The sequence below is a fragment of the Lagenorhynchus albirostris genome, chromosome 3 (genome assembly GCF_949774975.1).
Source record: "Lagenorhynchus albirostris chromosome 3, mLagAlb1.1, whole genome shotgun sequence".
Taxonomy (NCBI): domain Eukaryota; kingdom Metazoa; phylum Chordata; class Mammalia; order Artiodactyla; family Delphinidae; genus Lagenorhynchus; species Lagenorhynchus albirostris.
Window position 1 is genome coordinate 100,271,659 of NC_083097.1, and position 27,029 is coordinate 100,298,687.

At 38.4% G+C, this 27,029-nt stretch overlaps 1 protein-coding gene across 2 annotated transcripts; it reads right to left on the reverse strand.

The window, feature by feature from the left end:
• Positions 1 to 4,709: 4,709 nt before the first annotated feature.
• LOX (lysyl oxidase) lies at positions 4,710 to 19,465 on the reverse strand. 2 transcript variants are annotated; one of them, XM_060143472.1, is made up of 7 exons: positions 18,571 to 19,465; positions 18,110 to 18,218; positions 16,861 to 16,998; positions 15,465 to 15,621; positions 11,972 to 12,067; positions 11,499 to 11,614; positions 4,710 to 8,357 (listed from the first exon to the last, which is right to left on the reverse strand). In XM_060143472.1, the coding sequence occupies exons 1-7, from the start codon at positions 19,190 to 19,192 to the stop codon at positions 8,351 to 8,353; spliced, it is 1,245 nt and encodes a 414-aa protein (XP_059999455.1). In that variant the 5' UTR covers positions 19,193 to 19,465; the 3' UTR covers positions 4,710 to 8,350. The 2 variants fall into 2 exon arrangements, with proteins under 2 accessions (XP_059999455.1, XP_059999456.1); XM_060143473.1 differs by lacking the exon at positions 4,710 to 8,357 and having other exon boundaries at positions 11,495 to 11,614.
• Between the last annotated feature and the right edge of the window lie 7,564 nt (positions 19,466 to 27,029).

Below are 27,029 nucleotides of genomic sequence, written 5' to 3' on the forward strand. Positions count from 1 at the left end.
CTGATGGGGACTTCTATATTGGATGGATCAGACTGACAACACTGAACCCACTAGTCATTCTTAACATCACCAAAAGATAGATGGTAGAGACATCCTGGGCTTCGTCATATGATGCATTTATGAATAACACACCACCACGTATCATGTCTTCTTGCTCCCCCAAATCACCTAACCTACATCTGGTCAAGCCTCTAGATTTGACTTTTCATAGGAAATACAAGGAACAGAAGAATGTATTAAGTGACACCACCAGGACACAGTCTGGAAAATCTAGGATGTGGAAAATTCTATGAGACAGTAGGTATTCTATAAAAATACCTATTTTTTCACACACATTAAGAGCAAGATAAAGAATGATAAAAAGGAAATATATATATTTTAAAGAGACTAAAACACATAATAACCAAGCCAGTGTGTGGTCCTTGTTTGCTCCTCAATCAAACAAATCAACTTAGAAGGAAAAAAATTATGAGACAGTTGGTGAAATTTGAATGCTAACTAGATATCTGATGATATTAAGGAACTGTTACCTTAGTAATTACTGCAGGGAAATGAAAATTATTTATTGATGATAACCAACTTAAAGGATTTCAGTGGAACCAGGATGGAAGTATTGATTTTGAGTGAAAATCTAAAATACTCTGATAGGGCAAAGTCTAACTCTTAGATTTTTTTCTAAGTACATTCAAATGAGACCAATGTTTGAGGTTAAAGCACTGTTATTGGCCTCTTGTTGATCATTAAGAGAGGAACCCCTGTTGCTAAATTGTGAAATCTTGTACATGATGAGAGAGAAAAGGAGAATGTCATTTTTTTCCATGTCTCTAATACTCAAAAGTATTCCTTTTAGAAAATTGGGGAGAAGGGGGGCAGGAAATAAGGCTATGTGTGCCTAGCTCCTGATAAACCTTCTCAAACTCTGAAAGAGTAACAGAATAACTCCCTGCGGACGAAAAGACAACTCTGGTCAGCCTAGGCCTTGGAGAATATCTTGGCTTTGTAGGTCACTTTCCAGAGAGCTAGTTGCCTAAATTAGTGAAGAAGTTGCACCATGTATGTTTTCCATCCCATTCCTCTGAGCTCATCCTCATCTGCAAAGCAAATTTAACCCAGTTGCTGATGCTCTTGGACTAAGGTTCAGAAACGTCTGGGATGAGTTGTCATACCTGTGCACCACTCCTGCCTCACCCCAGCATCAACCCTGTGTAAATTTTTCTATACTGTGGATTTAAAAGAATGGTGAAAACACTAAGATAATATTGGGAGAGGGATGGGTATAGCTGACTACTTATTACTCTCACCCAAGCCTCTCATTACAGCTGCAGTTCTTCCAGAACACTAATATTTTGCTGTGCTTTTCTCTGAGGTTTTCATTCCCCACTTTCCCTGCCATTGAATTATACCTACTCTACAGGGACTGTAAATGTGTTAGAAGCATAATGCAACTAACAGAACTAAAGAAGGCAACGTTCCCTCTAAGATATCCTTTCTAGATGGAGTCTCTCACTGATGGTCAGAGACAACAGGGTAGAGGGATAGTAGACGGGTCAGTGAGAATGGGTAGCATTTGGAGGATCAAAATCTTAAAAGAATGGCTCTTTTTCTTATTTGTTTTCCTTTTCCTCTTTGGATGGATTTTTTTTTTCTTTTTTGCAACTTCAAGGTGACTGGTTGAATAAAAAGGAACTAGGATCTTCTCGCATGTGTAAAGATGAGCTTCCCTCCTGAAATGCCCTACTAAAGATGTCGTGAAATGGTGAGTGAGAGTGAACACGGTGTTCAGACTTGCCAATAGGGGAGGTGAATAATCTTGAAAGGGAGAGCAAGATGGCATTACTTCTTTCTGGGTGAATAGTCAGCCCTTAGATACAGAGACTATGGGGTTCTCTTAACAGAAATGAGGTGGGTGAGTATTTTGGAAGGAAACGTTATGAGTTGAATTTTATAGATATTGATTTTATTAGTCTTTTTGCTGGACATAAATTGAGTGACTTGCTGGCTCCCAGTAATCTTTTCATTGACAATACCCATCATAACTCACCCCCTTCCTCTGGAGTTACCATTGTCCATGCCCCACCTTCCCCTCATACCCACACATGAAGCCAAAAATGCAGTCACTTGCTTTGGATGGGAGTAGCCATCCTCTTCCTTGACTCTGTCTCCTTGACTTTGGTGATTTAATAGGGTAAAGAACTTGACTCAGATGGACCTGTCATAGTATCCACAATGACTGGAACGGACATTGGCACGTGACCCAGACTGAGCCTATGAAATGCCTTCCCTTAGAATTTTCACACTTGAGTAACAGGCTAATGCCATTTTCTTTCTGATCAACAAGCTATGTTGGTGTGTACCCAGATCTGCAGGCAATAAGGTTTCCATCCTTATTGAGAAACTAAATTAAGAGAATGAAGTTGACACACAAACAGAGAAAAGGTAGCAAGAATGTGGTCTTGATAGTATTTGATTTCCTGGTTCCATCTGCTCCTGAGGCAAACCCTAACTTGCCCCTCCTCTGTTTGGTTACATAAGCCTAAAAATTCCTCTTTGGAGTAATCAAGTTTAAAATATATTCCTGTTACCAGAAACCAAAGAGCCCTAAAACAAAAGTGAAGTGATCACAACTATCAGATTGTTTATATATCCATGAATCTTAGCCCCAGCATCAACCCAACTATAGATTGTTATAAGTTTTTTTCCTAAAACCATCTCACTGAAAAACTGTCGTTGGAATAATTGAAAATGGTTGATTCTCATGGTTTGCTGTATGACAATGGTATAATTTACTAGTTTGCAAATGACTGGTTGGCAATATTGGCTCCAAAATTTTCAGGCTCCAAATGTATGCATTAGTTCAGTAAAGATATGTGAATAAACATCCAGCATTATTGATTCATTTTTAAAAGGAGTTATCTCTTAAAAGTTTCTATCATTGCATTTGTCCCTAGTCCCTATTATGTACAGTTGTGTCATGAACTCTGGCTTGACTTAGTATTTAAAGGAATTAGGAACTGGAAATATTGTATTTCTAACATCGGCAAAGACATGTTCTTGGTCATTGTATTGATGGTTCACCTTGTGGTTTGCGGCTATTTTTTCTCTCTCCAAAGTTGGTGCCTATTATCAACAGTTTAAACAGCAAATTATTGCAAACTGTAAATACATGCATATATCCTTCCAAGTCATTCATTAGCAGTTTTGTTTTTCCCTGCCCACTGTGAGAAGTACTAAGATTTAATTGAAATTTACTTAAGCTATGCTATTATGTATAACATAATAATTTCAGTTATACAAAATGAATGAGCCATGAAGAAAATGACTGGTTCATCCTGAATGTTATAAACAATATGTAGGAGAGGAGAGATTTTAATTAGGGGTATATAAAGCTTTCAAGTTACCTAACAAATAAGAAAGATCTCTGTTTCCTTCTGAAAGAGAACGTGATTTAGAAGCTGAAATAATCGTTTCCTTTGAAAGGACCCTATTTAACCATGCAGTTTTTTGGAAGCAAGGCAGGCAGTAAATTGGTGGGTTTCAGGTATTCCTATGTCCTATAGTGCAAATGCTACCTCAATCATACTTTAAGTAATTTGTAAATGACCTTATTTTTATGAATTGATAATTACTTAATATGTCATATTCCAGAGTTTTCCAAGAAGAAAAAAAAGTTTAACAGGATAACAAGTGCTATTTAAAAAAAAAAAAGAAGACTTGTGGCAAAATAAATTTGAGAAACACTGGCTAACAAACTGGTTTCTTTCCTGCAGGGCTTCTCAGAATCTTTAACATGGTAATATGTATTGTGAATCGCCGCCATAAAGATAACATTTCCCATAGTTATTTTACTGTGGGGTTCTTTTTGAGTAGAGTATTTGTGAAACTAGAATTCCTTAATACATGCTTTAAGTGATTTATTCAACCTATGTGTTAATTACCTACTAATATGTGGCAAGGATTAGAAATATTAATAAATGAGTAACTTAAGGCAGTCAAAGTTTCTGATAGAAGGGAAAACCTGCCTTTCCCTATCTTTGGTTAGTGAGCTAATAATAATGAACAGTGCCTGAAACAGTCAACACTGATGAGAGAAAGGTAAACATCTTTTACACTAATAACATATTTTGCCTTGAGCAGGCGAGGAAAGCAGGAAATTGGTGGTTTCCAGTGTCACTAATGTCCTGCTAATGTCAAATCTGAAAATTGCCACACACAAGCCTACGTCTACTTTGCCTGCAAGAGCTCCTTAAAGGTGAATTGTTCGTGGGTTAATTTTTCAAATTGTCCTCCCAAAACACTTGCCCACAGTTTGGGGCCTGTTTGTCCTCTCAGGTTACCAGCTTCCAGGCTAATCTGGTACACGTTTAAATAAGGATTACTAAGATAGCAATATTTTTCTTCATATAAATAATTTGTATCTAGAGCTGGATGTGTCCCCTGGGTGTATATATGCTCTTGTATATTTCTAAGAAATGCTAATCAAAACAGAGAGTGGTTATTCTTACAATGCTTGCCCTGCATCCTTGGAAGTGGTCGGTAATGATGACAAACATTAGAATCTGTTCATGTATGATAGTTTCTTTTTAAAACGTCAGCTAGATTTTTATCCATCACAGACAAGTTTCAAGTCATGTGAGCTTGTTAAATAATTTGTTAATACAAAAGGCAATTAAGCAAAACCACCAACCATACACATGGCTTTAAGATCTTAATCTAAAGTGAAATTCATATCATTTATTTATATGTAACAATAAATGACCACTCTAGACACTTGAAATCATTTATTCAAGGCATTTTTACATAATCTTGCAATCATAGTGTAGGCATATAATAAAAGAATGTGAGAGTGTAAAGAAGAATATAAAGCCAGTGTCTGGGCATTTAAAATAAGAGCTCTTCAAAAAAGTTAAAAATGTTTTACAACTAGAATTCCTGAAAAATTTGGGAGAAACTAAAACTTCATTAAAAACATTACAATACCAAATCACATGTTACTCAGTTCATAGCAAGCAGTTATATATTAAATGTTTATATCCTGTGAGCTAAGACAACACATTTTACATTCAAGTTGAAATAATTCAGCACCATTTTGGCTAGAAGGTTAAATGAAATGCTTTAAGTGTTCAAAAGTGACCCAGGACTTTTGGTAGCTGGGAATGAAATATGGCTGGCTATTGATTGAATATATTGATTGTGAATATGAATTCTAAACATAAAAAATATAGAAAAGGGTAATTTTATTTATCAGTTATACTATTAACTATCAAGCTATTTTTAAAACAAAATATCTTCTGACCATAAATTCAATATTTTAACAAATTTGGTAAAGATAAATTCTTAGTACCATGATAATTTTAGTGAACTGCATTTCCTCTACAATCTAAGTATTGGGAACGTTTATGAGTGTGATTATCTCCTGTGAGGTCAAGGAGAAAAAAAATTGTTCATTATTAAAAATAATGCCTAGTGAATAATTAGATGATAGCAATTGTGAATAAAGTCATTATGTAAAAATATAAAGATTTCCTGGAAATAGGCAAGTTATGTGTTTGTTATGGTACTGTTGCGAGACTGAATCCTAGCCTCAAAGGTCAAGACATCTTTAATACAGACTGTGGTCTGAATAATTATGAGGCCACTAATATGGCATGTGGAAGACTCACTAAGTTATCTTTCCATTTAGCCAACTTTTTCACAGTTCTTATTAGTTTAAAAACCAGTCTCTTTTCAGTACTCAACATTCTTTGTATCATTTCTACTTCCTGTTTAAAAGATTTTTTATTTATAGTTTGGTAAGACTGGATTATATTTTTTATTTTATTAATGGATAAATTTTACCAGCTAATCATTATCTGTGAGTCTTGGTGGTTATTCAGAGAAGAGATTACTTGAGGTTCAAAAATATTGAGTGTTAAATCAATACTTGTGAGTTATGTGGGAGTGTTTAGGGGTGGGGAGGAATATTTATATAAGGAGTAAGTGAGAATCTTTAGCCTCTTAATCGAAACTGTTTTTTTCTAAAATCAACGAAATAGTATGTGTTACATTTAAAAGGCAGACACTTCAGGGGTTGGAAACATAGTTTTAACTGTTAGTAACACATACATGCATATATCTATTCATTTTTAACATTTTCTTTAATAAACTATGGTCATGAAAAACAATAGTGCTTAAAACAGAAATTCTTTCAGACATGTACTTACGATGTTAAAAATGAAATAAGCTGAACCTCATGGGTTATAATGACATTTCAAATACTTATTGAGGTTAGGGACAATCATTTTCATATCCCAATGCCTAGCATGTGAGTGCCTAGTGTATATTAGGCCTTTAAATGATGATGGATGTACAGATAGATGGAAGGCCCATGGAATGATAGTAAATACATCTTCTCATATGTATCCAAAGGCCATGATATTAGCTAGTTTTTAGTATAGGGGTAAGAATCTTAATGAAATGACAGGTCTTAAATCTGTAGATGCCAGTCTGGCTCAGTATTAATACTGACAGTAGTTTTTGTTTTTAAAAAAGCAAGTATATTAAAATATCTCTATTAGAAAAGATTACAATTTAAAAGGATCATTCTACAATCTTAAAACTAAAAGCAATTTAAGGCAAAGAGGTACATCAAAGAAGCTATCCCATAGCTCAGATACTAGCTCAGTGGAAGTTCTGGGTCTCTATCAAGCTGTCTGTATTGTCTCTTGGTAAGTGTGTGCCCTGGCAGATGAGGATCATGTGGCCCACTCTATCTACCCTTGATTACTGTCCATCTCTAGCCCCTCTTGCCTTGCTAGGCACTCGTTGAGTGCAGAACGGTTACTTGTAGCTGGTGTTGACATTACAGCTCTATGACATATAATACAGGGATGCCAACTCACTTTTAAATTCTACCTAATGTGTCCTGGCACTGGAAATACCTTGCTTGAGATTTTAATACTGGTTAGGGGAGGAAAATTTCTGCTTAAGCACCACTAACTTAAACGTGTAATTTGATTTCTTTCTGTACCTTTTGAATCTCAGAAAAATAGAAATTCTCCAAATTCTGTTGTGGCACATGGTTTCACAGTTTAAAATAAAATCACAGCTGTCTCATGCAACACAGTCCTTGGTTTTGCAGAAAGTTGTTGTTTCTTTCCTTATTGACCAACATCTCAAGTATATAATGCTATGTGCTTTGCTAATTTGTATTATATTTCAGACACACACAAAAAAACATGTATGACTGATTCCTGGATGACCTAGGATAATGTTCTTGTATCCATATACATTGTCATTTATTCTGGATAATTTAAAATTTTTCAGTCATATTCTTTTTAAAGCTGATCATTTAAAAAATGTAGAAAAGTTGAAAATCCTAAGGTGTTTTTCATTAATATTTCTAAGTATTTTAGAGACAGTTGTGGTTTGGGGTACTTGTTTGAATGATTTTCATGTAAGCAAGGAAATTTTTTTGGCTAATAGTTTAATATACTTAAATGCATACTATCTCTGGATGTATTACATCTATCATCAGAATGACTTCCCATTGACACAGTTGTCCTATGTATAGCAGTCCCCAGAACAGTAATTTTAAGAATGCCAATTAAAAGGTCTCTGCCCGTAGGAAAACTAAAGAATAGAGGGGAGCATCAACAAAGGTCAGACAGGAGTTGGGCAGCTCAATTACTTAATTAATTCCAAAACAAAAGCTGACTTAAGTCAGAATTAAATTTTACACTTGACAGAAAGAAAGGAGTTTATCTACTAATTTTAAAATGTAAACATAAATTTTATATAGGGTGTAACTATCTGAATACATATATTGCCATTTCTCTGCTATATAGTAATATTTCTTGACACCAATGGTAACGTGTTTGTTCCTTCCTCAGCACCAAATGTGTCCATATCTATTTAAACAGTAGGAGCCTCATTTCTAAAGTAATCTATTCTAGGACATATATAAGCCAGTTATTATGGTTCACTAAAGTTTCAGAACTTTAGAAAATTCTCGGTTTAAAATAATTTTGACTCATTCATTGAAATATTTTTTTTCGTTTTGCACTATAATTTCAGAAGGAGCATAAGAAATTTGGATTTCTTTGAAAGAGCCAAGTGTGCAATTACAGACTTGAAACACTGCGTTAATTCACAAAGTAATGTGAATGATAATATTAAAAATTTCCAAAATAATGCCGATTTAAATGTTCAAAATCCAGTTATGTGCTTTGTTACAAAACAGTCCAAACAAAAATTCCTTTGTTGTTTTCTGTTCTCTCTTTCAAAATACATGAATCCTACTGAAGTTAATCTATTTTTTCCCACTTCAGAACACCAGGTACTGATTTATCCATTGGAAGTTTTGGCTTGCTTTCTAATACCTAGATTAAGAAAACAAAATAAGACAAGTTATTAACCTGATAATACTCTGAATGAGTATAGTAGACAAGTTTAAAGTCACCTTTTTAAAATATGTGTCTGTGTATACAGATAGATGGATAGATAGATAGCAATTTCCCTCAACCAAAGGGATAGTCACCTTCTGAAATTATCCATTAATACATTATTTTAATACTGATTTGAAGAAAGTGACTATGTCAGTAGCAGAAAGTGTATGCCTGATACCTACAAACTTGATGTTTAGAGTTAAAAGAAACATCCTCTGAAACAATCAAGGCTAAAGCAGGATTTATAGGAACAGCAGCCCTGGCCCGGTGAGTTCACTCCTTGCAGCAAGTGTGGCATGTCCACTAAGAAGCAGGTTCATGACCTCTGCACTGTCCTGCATTAGTCCTTTCCCAGCATGGTTCTGGATGTAGAATGTTACATTAACAGGCCGAGACTGGGTCAAAGCCAATAAACCTAATATTGTATTTATACTGTGATCATAGATCCCCACATAAATGAAATAAGAATCACTTAGTCCAAATCATAAACCATCAGTTTCCAAATAGTCATTTCTATGAAAAAAGAACTTAATCATGGTATCTTAGAATTGAACTGGGCCACAGAGTTACCTGGTTCATACGTTGGGTTTACAGTGAGGAAGATGAGGGAGATAGGACACATCAAAGGCACACACTTTCTTACTGGGTGGTTTTTACACACCAGTAGAATGCTCTCAAATATTTGATTAGCATGAAAAACAATCGGTGAACTAAGAGATGATGTGTCTTTAAGAGTTAAAAAAAAAGTACAATAACGTTACCAACGGAATCACACGCACTTGCTTACAGAGCCATGGACTGACCACATGGCTTTAGGCAAGATACACACCTTGCTCAAGAAACTTCAAAGACTCCCCGTGGCCACCAGGATGAAGTTCAAACATTTTAGCTTGCTCTTCAGTGCTCGCTTTGATCTGGTCCCAAATTTTCCATTCTTTTTGCCCATGAAACTTATGCCTTAGCCAGACTAGAAGACTTGCTTTTCCAAACATGCCCTGCAATTTCTTCTTGCCATGCAGTTGCAGGTGATGTTGACTCCTCCCAGCATGCCCTTCCTTAACTCTCTCCAGTGCAGTCCTCCTCAGCCCTCAAGGCCCAATTCAAATGCTGTCCTAAAGCCACTCCTGAATCTCAGCCAGAGAAAATTTCGCCTTCCTCTGAACTCTGATCCCTACCAAGGGAGGCGAAAGTGAAAGTCAAAATATAAGAGGTGAGCATCATTCTAAAGGTGAGGGTTTCTTTCGCAAGTCAAGGTTTCTGTACTTCTCCCATTATTTTCCACTCGTAGAGAAGTATGAGCTCGTTATTTTATTACAAATCACTACCTATGGGTCCTTTCATTTTTTCATATTTTCATCTGATCAATATTGCTCATTAAAATTTTACATCAACCACTCTTGCAATTTATAGTCAGTGACAAGTGGCTAAAAAAAGAGAAAGAAACTATGCTGGAACAAAATAACAAGTTTTATTTGTTCTAAATATCTAGCAATACCCAATTCAATGGATTCTACTGATGACAAGCAAGACACCTTCTATACAACAACAGAATCACCTCACCAGACCTTTTCCTCATGGGAGGGCAGCAGTTGTCCCTGAGAGTCACTTAGCTTATTGTAGCAGAGATCATCCTGTTTAGACTGCATTTTATTTTACCCCCCACCATGGAATTTTCATCTTGTATCAAAAATGAAAGTGCCAATGAATACATAATGAGTGAATAAATTAAGGAATTATAAAAATTAAGGGAAATTAATCCACTTATTTTAAATTATTTTACTTTAAGTTCCTCCTCTTCTGGGGATTTTCAGTTATACGGTGATCAGCTCCACACAATATGGGCCATAAACAGCCAGGTTTTCTGTATTTTGGGCATGTTCAGAAGAATATACTTGATAATCTTCTTTCAGTGCTACACCTTTGCTGTCATAGACTACATCTGTCTCTAATGCTATGATGACACTTAAAAAGCATAGGCTTTGCTTCTCTATGGAAATAAGGAAAAGGCTCCCCTCCAAGATGAATGTAGCCCAATGCACTTTAAGCTCCACCTTCCTCCTGGCTAGGATCCCCAGTAGTGGGCAAAATATGCACAACCAGATAGGTTTATCTGTACTTTGGAAAGCCCACCAACTACAGGTTCATCTGCAGCAACCACTTGGTTTGTGTAGCAGGGAGAAATTTCTATAAATTTTAAGTTTCTAGTGTAGCTCTGTTAGACACCTTTCTGCATGATCCATAGGCACTCTTAGATCACAGCAAAGCTGACATGTGTTCAGTATCACTCTAATGGTGTTCTTGTGTTGGGAAGGTATCACTCACAGGTGGCATATGTAGTTAGAATCTATAACCCAGCATCACTAGAGCAGGCAGTGCTTAAGGGGTCAAGGTGGGACAGAGAGACAAGAACGCAAAACTACCCTTTAATTACTCTCATCAAAGCACCACACCTGTAATATTTACATGCTGGGATTCCTTCTAAGATTTCATTCAAGGAAGGGTTTCAGGACTAGGAAAATTATGAAGGCACCTCCATACAAGCCTCCTTTTGCAGGGTATTTCCCTATTACTTGTGTTTGTAGAACTCAAATATGTGAAATCTTGATTTCTACAGAACAGGTGGTCTGACCTCTTCAGCTGCATGCTTTAAGACAGTCACTTTCAAAGTGTACTTTGAAGAACTCTAGGAATTTCTTCAGGGCTCCTTCATGGACTATGGGGAAGAGGCGGGAAACCCAACTCTCTGGGCTCCCACAAGGTTATCCACACTGCATATTGCATATTTTACAGACTCAGCTGCCATAGACTTTGAGGGTAAACAATGTGCTCTGTGTCTTGTCTTAAAAGCTAAGTTTCAGGGTGATAAAAACCTGAGTACATCCCCTTCTCCATTCTCTAGCATTATCAAAAAAAGATCAGCTCTAATTATATTATAGTACAGAAGCTACCGTTTTCTACCTTTGGTCTATTTTACAAGGAAGCTGCAGTAGTAGTGAAAACAAATGTGTATAATGCCTATCAATGAACTAAAACTCATTGTCAGGAGAATTACTTAGCTAGGCAAATAGGACTCACGGTGAAATTGTGCAGCCCGAGGCATATGCATGATGTCCTGTGTAGCGAATTTCACAGCGGACGACATTGTTGGTATAGTCTGACTCAGGAACCAGGTAGCTGGGGTTCACACTGACCTAGGCAACATAAACATCATCTGTGTTTCAGATTTTATTAGCAGTGTTTACTGGTTAATTTCTTCCTATTTTCACAGGGCTAGAACAGAGGCAATGTGCTCCAACTAAATCAAGCAGGGAGGGGGTGTAAGTTAGGCACATGGTTCAACTCTGGAGAAGTTATCGAAAGAGGCTGTATATTTTTCCCTAAGTTCTTTCAAATAAGAATTTTTAAAATATATCTAGGTTGGTTTAGAAGTACTTCTGGAAGATGTATAATTGCTTGAAGGACCGTGATTATTTAACATTGGAATCCAGAGAAGAGGCCCATGAGTTGCAACTGAAGTAAATTATGGGTACATATTCAAAGTTCTCTACCTTTAGAATATAGTTTCCAGGTTTTACATCTGTAATATCAATCCACTGGCAGTCTATGTCTGCATTATAGGTATCATAGCAGCCAGGACTCAGCCCCTGAAACAAATAAAATTCAAAAATTAAAAAGATGGTATATGGCTAGAATGTGCTAAAGAATATGCTTATTATTTGCAAATTAAATTTTAAGTTAGTACTTACAAGAGTTTGACATAAAACTATACTTATATTGCATCTCCTTTGAGAAGTATATATTACTCAGCCTTATAGCACCTCCAGCTAAAAAAAATACAGGACTAATATAAGTAGTAGTACATCTCGCTTCTTAAAATTGTCATAAATCACTAGTGATAAATACAATCTTAAGTGACAAAATAGGCCTCTACCAAAATTCTTGAATATTACCAGTTCAGGAATAAAGGCCATGTAATAATCAACTTGACTCAAATGTCTTGTCATCAGTGGAACTCTCCAATTTCTCTTCTTGGAAATTACCTTCCTATACTCTGAATATCCAAGATACTCTGTGTATAGATTTTATGGTATTTATCCTTCTCTCCTCTATATTAAAGTCATACTATATAAGAATATATCTAACTAGAGATTGTAAGCTCCCCAAGGGCAGAGTCATATTGCATTTTTGAATAGTTAACACTTATGAACTATGTATTATATGCCAGGATCAATTAAACATGTTAAATATATAAATTTAATTCTCACAACTACATGAGGCAGGAGGTAGTATTAACCCATTTTACAAATAAAGAAACTGAGGCACTGTAAGGTCAAACAGCTCACACAAGAATATACAGCTAGTTAATGGCTGAGCTGGTTTTGAGTTTAGGCATTTGGGGTCCAGGGTCCCTGATTGTAACCACCACACTATGTTCTTTTTCACATCATCACTGAATATTTTGTTGTATTAAAGGGATGATTGCTACATCAACTCTACTTGCAAAGATAGTCACTTCAATAAGTAAATGAGTGCCTTCTACAGGCTGAGAAGAGAAAAACACCACTAAGATATGGTCCTTGCTCTCCAGAAAGTTATAGCCTGGTGAAATTTGCTCAAATTGGAGTCCATAGGTATATTCTTGATTCCACTAGTTCTTCATCAGACGTTTTAACTGTTGTATTTGCAGTCTAATACTAATCAAAATGAATTAAAAAGTATAGGCTAGAATCATTTAAACTCAATACCACGATTTAATTTCAGCAACCAAAATTGTTTGGTGCTTAAGATCACCTTGGTCACCAGAGAGATGGCAGAATCATCTAAAGCGTGTTCTACTAGTGCTGGTTTGCCTGTGGTTTGATTTGGGAAGAATGGGGGAGAACTGTGCTCTCATACAGCACACAGTAGTACAGATAGGCCAAACTCAAAAAGTACCTGTGCCACAGCAGTGAGAACCATTTTCCCACTTTGGTCCATACCAACTTGTGCTCATTCGTTAACCTTATGTTGAGTAGTCAATATATTATGAAGAATTTTCTGTTTCTGATTTCCAGCACATAATTCTGATTCTGGCACATACTATACATTCAGTAAGTGTTAGCTATTATTGTTGCTACTACTACTACTACTACTACTACTACCACCACCACCACCACCTTCATGGCACTGTAAGGGATTCACTGGATTAGATACCCATTTAAGACTGGTTTAAATAATGCTACAATGCTTATCTTACCTTTAAGTGAACAAAAGAACTTTAAAGAATGCTGAAATTGCCACTCTACCTTACTCAAGTGGCAGAATTTAAGTATAAGCTTTGATTATTTGAACTGGCAAACAAAAAAGGAGTTTTTCAGGGCAGTAAGCAAACAGGCATTTCCTGTATTCACACTTTAAAAACTTTTTAAAAAATGTAGAACCTTAGCCAAGCCTATATAGATTAACTATTTGGTTTTAGCAAAACATAACTGTTTGTTACATAAATTAATGAGGTTAATGTAACTTTCTAGTTTCGTATATATTTAATATCTAAATTTGTTATCTAAGAACTTATATGAAAGTATAAATATAAAGAAGTCCTATCTAGTATTACTTTTGGATACATTTAAAAACTTTATAATACAACTAATCTAAGTCAATACTGGGACTTTGTGAGAATTTTTTTTTTCCCTTTAAATGAAGCCCATGTTCAAGAAACACCAGTCTAGTGAAAAACACAAATACATTAGTCATTTGTAGTGTAAGACCTAGTGAATAATGGTTAAATAGGACACAAACGGAGGATAATTAACAAGAAAGCTACCTAGCTGATTCACTTCATTATAAACAGAAACGAACACACCATTGTAAAGCAATTATACTCCAATAAAGATATTAAAAAAAAAAAAGGAAGCTACCACATAAAAAGAAGTAGGGTCACCCCCCACGGAACTGGGGGACTCACATGCTATAAATACCTATAGTCTTAGATTCAAATATTTCAGCAGTGAGCTGTCCAGAGTGCCTCTTTTTCTAAAGGAAGAAAATAAACTCCAGGTCCACTGCACAGTTGGGTGCTGTGGGACTTAGAGATCACTGAGTGAAAAGGGGACCTCTATATACACATATGTGTAATGTGTGGGTAGGTTACATCTCTTTTGCTTAAAGAGTAAGTCCTGCCCCAGGGCGAGAGGAATTGAACCCTTACCCCTCCAATTGCTATGATGTTCTAAGCTGAGGGAAAGAAGCAACGATAACATTTAGGTCACCAGAAAGCTTCCTGCCACAGCCCTGGAATTTGCTTCCCAAGATGCCAGCTGCTGATCCTTTTGTGCCCTGAGTTATGTACATTCACTACTTTCTGCCAAGATTTCCGCTGGAGTAAAATTATAATGTCCTTTTACAAATTAGGGTTTCTTATGGAAATACTGGCACAGCTTTTAAATGACACACATTTTCCCATTATAAGACATACAAACTGCTTAGGACAGCACTCTTTTTAAAAATCCATCCAAAGGACATCTGACATCAATTATACTGTAGGTTTAAATATATATGCATGGAGAAAGAAACTGTGTCCTCTGCTCTTCTTCATATGATTAAAAGAGACATTTTTAAAAGTACTTTTTAAGAAACTTATTTTCTGGCCTTTTGCTAATCCCAATCACCATTCTATTTTTAGTTTAATAGGTAGAGGGAGGAATAGTTTTGCAGGTGACAAAACAGATATCTTTTCTACAATTGCTTACCAATCAAGTTAAAGAATACAGAATGAGTGCAGAAACTGGAAACCATTAGGATTTTTTCAGATAATAAACTACTGCTTTTCACTGTAGAACATAACAGGTAGGCACATTGACTTTCTGTGATGATGAAATACTTTAAAAGTAATTTGGATCATCAAGCCATCCCTTTCCTTTTCCCAATAATTTACCATATGGACTAGATGACCCCCTAAATAAAATAGTTTTTTCTTTTAAAAAGACAGCCTGCAGGAAAGAAAATAGAAGACTGTTTTCTCTCTGAAGCCTGTGGGTTCTTGATTCCAGGTTGCCACCCTACCTGTGTGTGTGCAGTACATGCAAACCGCCTATGGTAGCCGTAGTCACAGGATGTGTCCTCAAGACAGAAACTTGCTTTGTGGCCTTCAGCCACTCTCCTCTGGGTGCTGGCATCAAGCAGGTCATAGTGGCTGAATTCATCCATGCTGTGGTAATGTCTAATGTCCCACACAACACAGAGACAGTGGTCAGTAACATACAGAGAAAGCAACGAGGATTCTAGATGACATCCCCACTGCTTCCTGCACTTGTTTTCACATCAAAATTGAGATCAAGTTGATCTTCTTAAAGGTAGATTCATGCTAGATTTTTTTTCCAGGACAAAAATCTATCAAAGTTATAAGGCTTTAACTTTGCTACTAGGAAAAAAAGACCTACTTTGAGTATGTTGCTTTTCTATTTCACTCTGTTTTATATTTGAATATTAAATAGAGATAGATAGTAAATTATCTTTGTTTAAGTGAAACTTGCCATATGTTATCTAGTATATCTCCTTTGGCTGCCACTACCGATGCTTCATTCCAAAAGAGAAGAGCACTTGTCTCTTGGGAGGTTTCTGTGAAATTTTAAAAAAATGTGTTCTCACACATTTAAAATCCTTACTAAAATGCAAAGGAGAAATAAAGGCATGTTTTATCCACCATTATTATTTAACTAGTATAAACTTTTATTTAGAAATAATTCTATTTTATCAGCAAATTAGGTGCTCACATCTATTTTCCTCCTTTCATTAAAGTGAAGGTGCTGAGCTGTTCATCTTCTCACATAAGGAAAGAACAAGAAGAAACGGCTTGAACTATAGAAAGTTTAAGGGCACAAAACAGGATTTCCTGGCAGTAAACACCTAGGCAAGTTACCAAGTCAAACTATAGAATTACCTTATGTGAAAATATTTAAATTTAGGATAAAACAAGCAACTACCTTTTGCTTGGGTTTGATACAGGCCTTTTAAAAGATTGAGGTAGGCCCTTCTCAGTTCATGGAGTAAGTCATCTACATCTTTCTTTGAGAACAGTATCTGAATCCTTTTCATAATGTGTGATCTTTATTAAATGCTATGAAATGCTAACTAATTGTAGATGATCTTGACTGTAATAGGCTTTTTTAGAACTCTTACCTGTAGTATACTGGGATAAAATTCTAGTGAAGCTAATTGCTGTATCCTATCAACAGTTTTAATAAGCTGGGCTTAGAGTTTCCAGTTTAAAAGATAACAGGATATAGTAGTTGATGTATTATTTTAAAGATAGATTTCCTTGATTATGTTAAATCACACAGAGAAATTCTAAATGTAAATAACAGCAATTTTCTCTCTTTGTGTAAGAATTTGTCATATCAAGAATCACCTGTAAAATGAAAAAGCAACTCAAAAGTACCCAAGAGGCCTATCCACTTACTGGTGACAACTGTGCCATTCCCAGGAATATCTCGGTCGGCTTGGTAAGAAATCTGATGTCCCTTGGTTTTTCACTCTTTGGGGAAATCTTAGCAGCACCCTGTGATCATAATCTCTGACATCTGCCCTGTATGCTGAGCTGTGATTTTGAAAAAAGAAACATTATTATTTTCACAGAATATTAACTAAAGACAAAATTATAAGCAAAACCTTTCCATTTTATAATGGTCACTACCCTCTTCCCCCAACTAGGCTATCAGTTCCAAGAGACCAGGGCATTTTGCATACATTTTTTTCTTAAACAGTTAACTAAGATGTAAAGTGGGGAAGTAACTCTAATAAAAGAGTATTCCCAGATTAGATAAATAATTTAGTAACTATCTTTAAAACAACGGCATTACTGTAGTAATATGGGGAGTGCAATGGTGTGTGGTGCAAGACTCTAGAATGAAGATGATGAGCTTGGATTTCTTCTTTTAGCTGGACAGTTATAAAGGAAGTGGAAGAAATTTACAAAATAAATTTTTTCTTATTTATTTTGTGTGAATATATATATTTAAAAACTATTGATGACCTTATTTTACATTAAAAAAATTTTTATGCATCTTATCAAATCATCTTTTGCTCCCTCTGCTGGTTTCCCAGCAGCAAACTCAGGGAATTCCATTCCCCAAATTGCTAAGATTTTATTTTAGGACTAATGCAAAAACAAAGCTCTTGCTCATGCTCTTATTCTGGCTGAAGTAATACCAAAATAACTAAGTTAATTGTGGCTTCAAATAAAAGAAGAAAACTATGACACCCAATAAGGGGTGCCGTACTGGCAAAGTGGCTCCCAAACTTTTAAAGGGGTATTAACAAGCTCTTCCATTACAGTATTTTTTCCACGTTATAGTTTAATAAAACCTTATTGGAAACAGTTGGCTCCAGAGTTTAAGGATCTTGGAAAAAGAATAGGAGACACACACACACATACACACACACACACTCTCTCTCTCTCTCTCTCTCTCTCTCTCTCTCTCTCCAGGATAGGGTTTGTTTCATCTCCCTGACTTGTGCCACAGTTTGAAAGTCAGAACCCACAGAAATCTTCAAAATTTTAACTCTCCATCCAGGTCAGCATGCCCAGGAGAACACGTTCCACTTCCCAACTCCTCTCTGCACGGAACAAGAGTGGTCAGAACCAGGCACTTGGGTAGCACCCCCGGAACCAAGACGGAGGAGCTGGGCCGAGGAGATACAGCTGGTACCTGGCCAAGCAGTTTTCCTCCGCAGCGCATCTCAGGTTGTACATGGCCGTCTTTTGCACGTACGTGGACGCCTGGATGTAGTAGGGGTCGGGCACCAGGTCCGGAAGACCTAAACGTCAGCCAGGCGATAGGCAAAACCGTGAGACAACTCCGCGGCCCTCACCCTGGCTCCGGGTCCCTCCATGTCCCTTACTCCTCACCCTTCACCCAGCTGGACTGCGGTTGTAGGGCTGCGGCTAGCAGAAGAATGGGGACGCCGAGGGCTGCAAAGCAATGTGGAAAGAAAGCAGGAGGGGCCAGGCGCGCGGTTTGCAGCAGATTCCAGGGCTGCCTCTGCAGGAGCAGGGGGAGGGATGGGATCTGCATGGACTGAGGCCTGCCGCGCCCAGGCAGCCACGTCGGGGAGCCACAGAGTTGGGGAAAGGGTGCGCGGGTGTTTCTGGCGACTTGGGGGTGCTTACCATACTGGAAGTAGCCGGTGCCATATCCGGGCCGGTACCTGCTCCCAGGCCTGGGCCTTTCGTATGTGTCGTAGTAGTTGTAATAGGGGTTGTCGTCGGTGTACTTGTAGGGGTTGTACGGGTCGTCGCCCACCATGCCGTCCACGTCCACGCGGTTGGGCGGCCGCAGGTTACTGAGCGCCGGGAGCTCTCCTGGCGCCGTCTGGTTACCGGTGCGCGGGGCCCCAGACATTGAGTAGCCAGCTTGGAACCAGTGGCGGGCGGCGGGCCTGGGGCGGCCAGCTGCGGCTCCAGACGAGCCGGCCGTCCGCGCCCGCGCCGCCACCGTGCGGTTGTTGCGGAGCAGCAAGATTGGCGTGCGCAGCTGCGGGGCGGTGGCGTTGGCGGCGCCCGGGGCGGTGGCGCCCGGGTCTCGCCGGCGCTGTGGCTGGTACTGCGAGCCCAGGCTCAGCAAGCTGAACACCTGCCCGTTGTTCTCCCATTGGATCTTCTGGCGCCAGGCGCCCGGAGCCGCCGGCTGCTCGCGAGGCGGCTGCTGGTGGCCGGCGGCCGGCGGGGCGCAGCGCACGAGTGCGCAGAGCTGCAGCGGCCCGAGCAGGAGTGCGGTCCAGGCGTAGCGCATCGCTCCCTTTGCTGGATTGTCCCCGCTCCGGGAGGACGTAGCTCGGAGAAAAAAAAAAAAAGAAAGACGGGGCTCAAATCACGAGAGGGAGGGAGAAATCTTCAACTAGGGAGGCGGACTGGGCTCGCGTCTATCTCAGTCCCCACCAAGCAGTGCCAAGGATGGGCTGAAGACCCTCTCCAGTAAAGGCGGCTGCTGGGACGTGGCACTCGCCTCTCTCCTCTTTCTCAGTCCTTCTGGAAGGCGACGGGGAGCGGCGTGGCGGCCCCGGCGAACGGGCAGTGTCTGGAGTGAAGGAAGGAGGAGAGATTTTAAACTTTCTGGCACATTTGCAAAGTTACACAAGCCGTTCTGGCCCGGCCGCCCCTCCGCTATTTGTTCACGTAATGTGATTGGAAACGTGCAAGGCGGACAGCTCCTCGCCTCTGCCCCTCCCTCCCCTCCCCGTCTTGTCCTCCTCCCCCCAGACACGTTGCACAGGGAGCGTTAAGGGGAAAGAACAAAACGGAACACACATCCTGAGACACACTCTTAATCTGGGGCGAACATGCAGGAATTTCAAAAGACTCAGACAGGCAAAGCCAGCCAGGCCATGGGGCGACGCCAAAATATGCACGAAGAAAAATGCTATTAGGTCACCAGCCCTGCAGAGGCGGGAAGTCGGGAGGTGGGGAGGGTGCTGGGGGCGAGAGTCGGGGATGGGGGGAGGGGGGAGGGGGAAAGTGGGCGGAGGAACGATTGTGACTAACTTATCCATAAGGAGTTAACCAGACAAATTTCCACACTCCTCGCTTTTATGGGAAGCGCCTTCAGCAAATAAACCCCAAGATATCAAATTTTGTTTTTCTGTGTGTAGGTAATATGAGAAATGGGTTACAAATTTATTTCCTCCAGTGAATATTTTAATAACCAAAAGTAAAATTTTACAGGGAACAAAGCCAGCTAACGCTGAAGTGATGAATAAACCTGTCTCTTTCAAAATGCAGGCCTGAATTGTACTTTAAGTGGAAGTGAAGAACCATCTTTCATTTCCACAGTGTCTCTCAGGAAGTTTCAGTAAAGGGGGCTAGAGCAAGTCTGCCTTAGCACTCAGAAGGCAGTTTCAAATATGCATTTCATCTGATTTTTTTCTCTTTATATGTTTAATAAGGAGGTTTGACTTTGGATTAAAAAAAAAACTTAAATAACCATTTGTTAAATGTTGAAAAGTCAGTAAAGAATCCTTTGGTGTTTGATTGATCTTCCAAGCTAAACAAAGAGGTTGAGGAAGAAACAGCCTTGGGTTTCAGATTTTGGTAAAGAGAAGGGAATGGGAGTGGCCAGAGGAGAATGTGTAGGAGGCTGTGGGTAGGAGATAGGTAGTGCTGACTGGAAAGGGATGCTTAATGGACGAGTTGTTCACATGCCACTCAGGGTTTGGGCAGTGCTGGAAGCATTTCAAAGAAAAATATTTAACAGCTTAATTTAAAACTACAGTCAGAACCAGGTTTTATTAACCTTTTAATTAGACTCATCATTGATTGGGCCATTGTCTAGATACACTTCAATATTCACCTATCACTGTTGGTCTCTGTCTCTTGATGATTAACCACCACATTTGGATTGTGTCGTGGACCTCTGCTGATTTGACTGCCCAACACACATTTCACTTGTTTTCTGGTCAGAACAACTGTATCTTCCTTTTGGAAACTTCCCCTACCCAGTTGCATGGTGGGACTGACTGAGCATTCGTGAGACTTCCCCCACTTCAAACGGTGGTCATTAGACTCAAGCATGGCTAATCAAACCATCTCCCTAGAGTTCAAATCTTGAGCAGAAGTACACAAAGGTCAGAAATGTTGGAGCCCGCTCTTCCCGCTAGTAAAGAAAGTTTCTGTGAGTTGTTGCTACACAGATTCCCCTTACGGTGTCTTCGGCCAGTACCTTCGAAGACCTGGTTCTTCAGCTTTTCCTTCCATTTTTCCACTGCATTCCTTTGTGGCTTAATGTGGTCAGAGTCAATTTCTGTTGTTTACCACTCAAGAACCCTAATTGACACTAAGGTGAGGGTTGGCTGGTTCTCTCACGTAATCAGATCTCATGATTCTGAATCCAAGGTGATGCGTTTGGCTTTTACTGAGTCAATTAAGATTTGCTCTGCTGTGTCCACACACCATCCTTGATCACAAATGGGTGTCAGGTGGAAGCTTGCCTATGGATTGCCAGATCTCTTACTTAAATATTGAAGATAAAAATTCAAGTGCAAATCCCATGGATGATGGCAGGTCAGCAGTGCTATCCCTCTGTATGAAGTTCAGAGACATCTCTAGCTATCATGTTATAGACTTGCAGCAGAACTTAAACTACTCAATTCCCCAAACGCACTAAGAGACGGAGTAAAAAGAAGAAGCAGGTGTATATAATTTGGATGGATGGGCCAAATTATAGGAGAATCAGGAAGGGAGAGAGTATAATTATCTCTCATCAGAAAAATGTTCTATATTCACCCATGAAGAGCTTGTTCGCCAGGAAAGAGAAGCCCACAACTGCTAGGGCTTGACCACACGTTGCTGAGGGAAGACCTCTGCTATGGAGTTCAGACTGTCAGAGTGGCAAACCCAAGTGTCCCTTAATGGGAGGGTAGAAAATTTTTCCTGGATCTTGGATAAAATACTCTTGCTTCCAATCCTGGTGTTTACATAAAAAAGCTGTGTATCTTTGGACAGCTGACTTACTTTCCCTGGCTCTTAGTTTTATGTAGGATTCAAGGATTAACTCAAATCCTTTCTAAAGTATTTTCCCTGTTTTAAAATCACTGATTTTTGTGAATAGCCAAGTAACTTCAGTTACTTTCAATTCATTCACTATAGCGTTTCATTATGATTATTAATATTTAATTGAATAACTCCTTTAGTTGGACTTTAAAGCTTTGGATGTATTTTATGTGTGAGAGTGTGAAGACTGCCATTTTCCCTTTTTAAATATTTCCCTTCAGAAATTCAGTGTACATTTGTTTTACAAATATTTCTTGAATACAGTTATACTGTGAAGTGTAGTATACCGTAATGGTGATTTGCCCACCTGGGCAGTCAATGAATGTCAATTGATTAACTCATCAAAATTTATGGCTGAATGAAGTTCACCATTTTTTTCAAATTTGCTCCAACAGACTTAAAAATTTCTTGTCAGAATAAAATAACTAGAATAGTAATGTGTGCACTATTTATTTTCCTTTAAACACACAATACTACTTTAGGGGGGAAAACACATTACCCTTTGTTATACTTCCTCATGAGATGGTTAGTTGCTTTTCTTTCTCTTCCCCTTTCTCTAAATTCTCTCTGCTTTATGATTCAGCCAACTGAAAACAAACATGTGGCTAGCACATTGGGGACAATTGAAAGTATTTGCAAACCCTGTGAGAGACAGTCTAGCCACACATTGTGCCTTCTGTTCAATGACAAAGCTATTATTCACAAAATTGGAGAAACTACAGTTCCTTCTACTCAACACTGAAATAATCATGAATCATGACAATAATAACTGCAGCTACATCAAGATACCTTTGCTTTTAGCTTTAGGAAGATCCATAGCTGATTCCACTTTGACTCTGAGATCTTCTTTTGTGGACAATTCTACAGTATATAGCATAAGAGGAAAAGAGATGGAATTATGCTATTTTTTCAAGGTTCTAGAATATCGATATCAAGAATTTAAACTGCAGTGTCTGTCACATTGATTAAGAAGTGAAAGTTGTTGGGACTTCCCTGGTGGTGCAGTGGTTAAGAATCCACCTGCCAATGCATGGTCCAAGCCCTGGTCCAGGAAGATCCTACATGCCGTGAAGCAACTAAGCCCATGCGCCACCACTGAGCCTGCATGCTAGAGCCCGTGAGCCACAACTACTGAGCCCGCGTGCCACAACTACTGAAGCCCGCATGCCTAGACCCCGTGCTCCACAACAAGAGAAGTCACCGCAATGAGAAGTCCACACACCGCAACGAAGAGTAGCCCCGCTCACTGCAACTAGAGAAATCCCACGCGCAGCAACAAAGACCCAACGCAGCCAAGAATAAATAAATTTTTTTTTTTACATCTTTATTGGAGTATAATTGCTTTACAATGGTGTGTTAGTTTCTGCTTTATAACAAAGTGAATCAATTATACATATACATATGTTCCCATATCTCTTCCCTCTTGCGTCTCCCTCCCTCCCATCCTCCCTATCCCACCCCTCTAGGTGGTCACAAAGCACCGAGCTGATCTCCCTGTGCTATGCGGCTGCTTCCCACTAGCTATCTGTTTTACATTTGGTAGTGTATATATGTCCATGCCACTCTCTCACTTTGTCACAGCTTACCATTCCGCCTCCCCACATCCTCAAGTCCATTCTCTAGTAGGTCTGTGTCTTTATTCCTGTCTTACCCCTAGGTTCTTCATGACATTTTTTTTTTCTTAGATTCCGTATATATGTGTTAGCATACGGTATTTGTCTTTCTCTTTCTGACTTACTTCACTCTGTATGACAGACTCTGGGTCCATCCACCTCACTACAAATAACTCAATTTTGTTTCTTTATATGGCTGAGTAATATTCCATTGTATATATGTGCCACATCTTCTTTATCCATTCATCCGATGATGGACACTTAGGTTGCTTCCATCTCCTGTGAAAGTTTCTGTAAGAGTGTTCTGATATTTGTAAACTGTATTCATATATGTGGGATAATTCATATAAATGGAAAGTAGACTTACGCAGAAAGCCAGAACACTAATGCCTTGGTGGAAGGACTCTGAGTTGAGCACAGATTCTTTAGTTTGGGGTTCAGGAAGCTCATACAAATGTCGTTCATTGGTAGACTAATGTTCATACATGCTTTGGTGCCATGCAGTTTGAAAACATCACAGAGAATAAAATCAACAAAGAAAGTGGGAAGTTGGAGATGTGTAAGTGAGAAATGATTGAGAAAAAAGTAGGCATGATATCCAACACAAGGGAGATGAATTGAGAGGTGAATGAAAACACTAAGCACATTTTTGAAGGTAATTTAGAAAGGAGTACAGCGTGAACCAGAAGTCTTTGGACCAGAAATCTTCTTACTTAGGGTAAAATGGAGGAGAAGAGCAAGTTAGTTTTGAAGTTAACAATGTGCTTGTGTTCCCTTGACCTCATTCTTATCTTCTGCCACATACCACTTCCAGGTACTCGCTCAAATATAAAAAGTAGACTGTTGGTACACACTTATCTCTGTGTCAAGCCTGAAATGAAAACAAAACAAAACAAAACTGTAAACAGACCAGATAGAAGAATTCCAGAAATAATGAATTTTAAAATATCTTGTTTGGTTACTTATCTCCTTGGGCCACCTAGGGAATGGAAAAGTGGAGCTTAACCCTAGGGAATGGAAAAGTATTTTTTTCTAGTGTCTTTAATGCATATTCATATGTGATTAAGTAAATATTGTTAGTCACTATAACAAAACGGGAAGATGAGAAGGGGTGAAGTTATGATAGGAGAATGAGTCTTTGAAATTCAGTTAATCAGAGTTCAAAGTAATTTGGTTACATTGACCACAGAAATAAGGGGTCAGCCTTATTTTTGGCAAAACTGCCTACAAATGAAGTCCAAATGATTCGATTGGACGTGATGGACTGTCCATGACAAAGAATCCACTGTTCTTCATGCCATGAGTTGTACTAGGGTCATTCCTGTTTTTAATTGATACAATGAAGTGTGTCCTTTGGTCCATGTCCTGCCTTATTTGCTGCTTCTCAGCTCTTCCTGGATTCAGCTTCACTGTCTCAGAACCCTAAAAGTTATTTAATACAACCTGGATATGATCCTCTGAGATGGTGAGATAGAGGTCAGGGGAACATTCATGCTTAACTAAGGTGTCCCCATCTACTTGTCACATGCTATGATTGCAGTCCACCATCAGATCGTCTTCCCTCTGCTTTAACTTAACCCAAAGTGCCCTGCCTTCATTTAGTATCCAGGAGGACTAAGACCACAGATTACTAACAACCTACTGCAAATTATATGGAGTTGTATTATTTTCTCTCTCTCCCGTAAGACAGTAGTTCTCAGAACATTTGAGGGTGTTATGGATGTTTGGAGTAAAGGCGGAGTGAAGAAAGATCTTGATGGGGCTCTAGAGGTGAAAACCTGTTTACTAATCGTTGCTCAAGATGAGCTTTGAGAATCATTGTTCTTTCTCTTTCTGTTATTATTAGAAAATTGCTTATTTCACCATCTCACTTCTTCTTGATTATATAGCACCTTAAGCAAAGAATCAGACTTTTATATCATGGCTCTTAAAGCTATGATATAGCTTTTAAAGCAGGTCCAGTTAGTTATATAGTTAGTACGTTGTTGTAAACACGGGTTTCTTTGGCTTCTATGTATTTTCTTTTCCTACTTTTCAGCTATTTCATGGATCACAGCCATCCCTTCCAGAAAGTGGCAGATAAAAAGAGAAAAATTGAAGCTCATAAAGTGTGTGGGAACTCTGTCTCCTATAGGTCACATAATGGCACTGAACAGTTTGACCACTATTCTGGGCTCCTTATGGGAACAAGACAGGCTTTTCTGCCAGTGACATATCTCTTATACTTTATTCTCAACAGTCTATATAAGTTTTTGCAAATAAGTAATACAAGAGCCTATGATACAATGGCATATTTGGAAACATTAAATGAATTGATTAAATGAAAATATTAAATGAATATTAAGTGAAACTTGTAAATGTATACAACCTCAAAATGATCCGTGACGAAGGAATCTCTCATGCCCAAAAAATGAGTTGAATACACAAGCCCTTTTCAAACTTACTAAATGGATTCTCAGTAGAAGAAGGAAATAATAAGGAAATGAATAGTAATAAAAATAGCAACTTAATCACTCTCTTTAAAGGACACTACTGGTCCTCTCATTAACAATAAGCATTTCTATTTCTTGTCATTTGCAATGCTTCTGACACAGTGTAAAGTGCTTAAATGTATTACCTCATTTTATCCTCACAACAACCCTGTGAGCTGGTTATTAATACCTCCATTTTATGAATAGAAAACAGAGGCTTAGATAGATTAAGCAACACGCTCAGTTAAAAATGGACAAAACTAGATCTTGAACGTCAGGTTTATCCTGTTATAAACACTATATTACTCTTGCCACGTGAAGTAGAATAAAGGTAAGTAATAGTCTCTTTCATTTTCTTTCTTTGTTTTAATTATTGGAAAATTAGGCTTAGTGACTCACTGAAGGAGGTTGTGGCCAGGTCAATTAAATGACTAGCAATGACTGTTTACCTAGTGCCTAAGGGTAAATGGCTTTGGGATAACTGGTTGATGGAGACAGACAGTCCTTGGATAACTATTACCTCTACTATTTACTAACAGGGAGTTCTTGGGCGAATTAAGTGTTCTGAGACTCAGGTTTCTCAACCAAAAATAAAGATAATAAGACTTATCTTGTAGGAAGTGTTGTGAGGATGAAATATTTGTAAGTATATGGCAGAGAATCTAGCTTACATTAGGCAGTAAGTAGGTGATAACTGTTGTTAATGCTTGGTACTTGGACATTACAATTTAAAAGTCAACAAGACTATTTGTATATAAACAATTATGCAGAAAGGAGTTTTCTCTAAACATGGAAAAAGAGGCATTATTTAATTTTTAAAGTGCCTGTTTTGTAACTTTGAGGCAAGAAGATTCTTTAAAAAATAAGTCAGCTTTATTTAGCTATAATTTACATAAAATAAGATGTGTAACTTGCAAGTACACAGTTTGATGAGTTTTAACAAATGCATATGTCTTTGTAATCAGCACCACAATCAGGATATAGACTATTTCCATCATTC

Excerpts from the sequence above, each read along its gene's own strand:
- LOX (XM_060143472.1), bottom strand. The coding sequence starts at position 19,192 with ATGCGCTACGCCTGGACCGCACTCCTGCTCGGGCCGCTGCAGCTCTGC. Across the intron at positions 18,219-18,570 it reads CACCGGCTACTTCCAGTATG|GTCTTCCGGACCTGGTGCCC; the intron begins GTAAGCACCCCC and ends GCTGACGTTTAG. Across the intron at positions 11,615-11,971 it reads CTGGAAACTATATTCTAAAG|GTCAGTGTGAACCCCAGCTA; the intron begins GTAGAGAACTTT and ends TATGTTGCCTAG.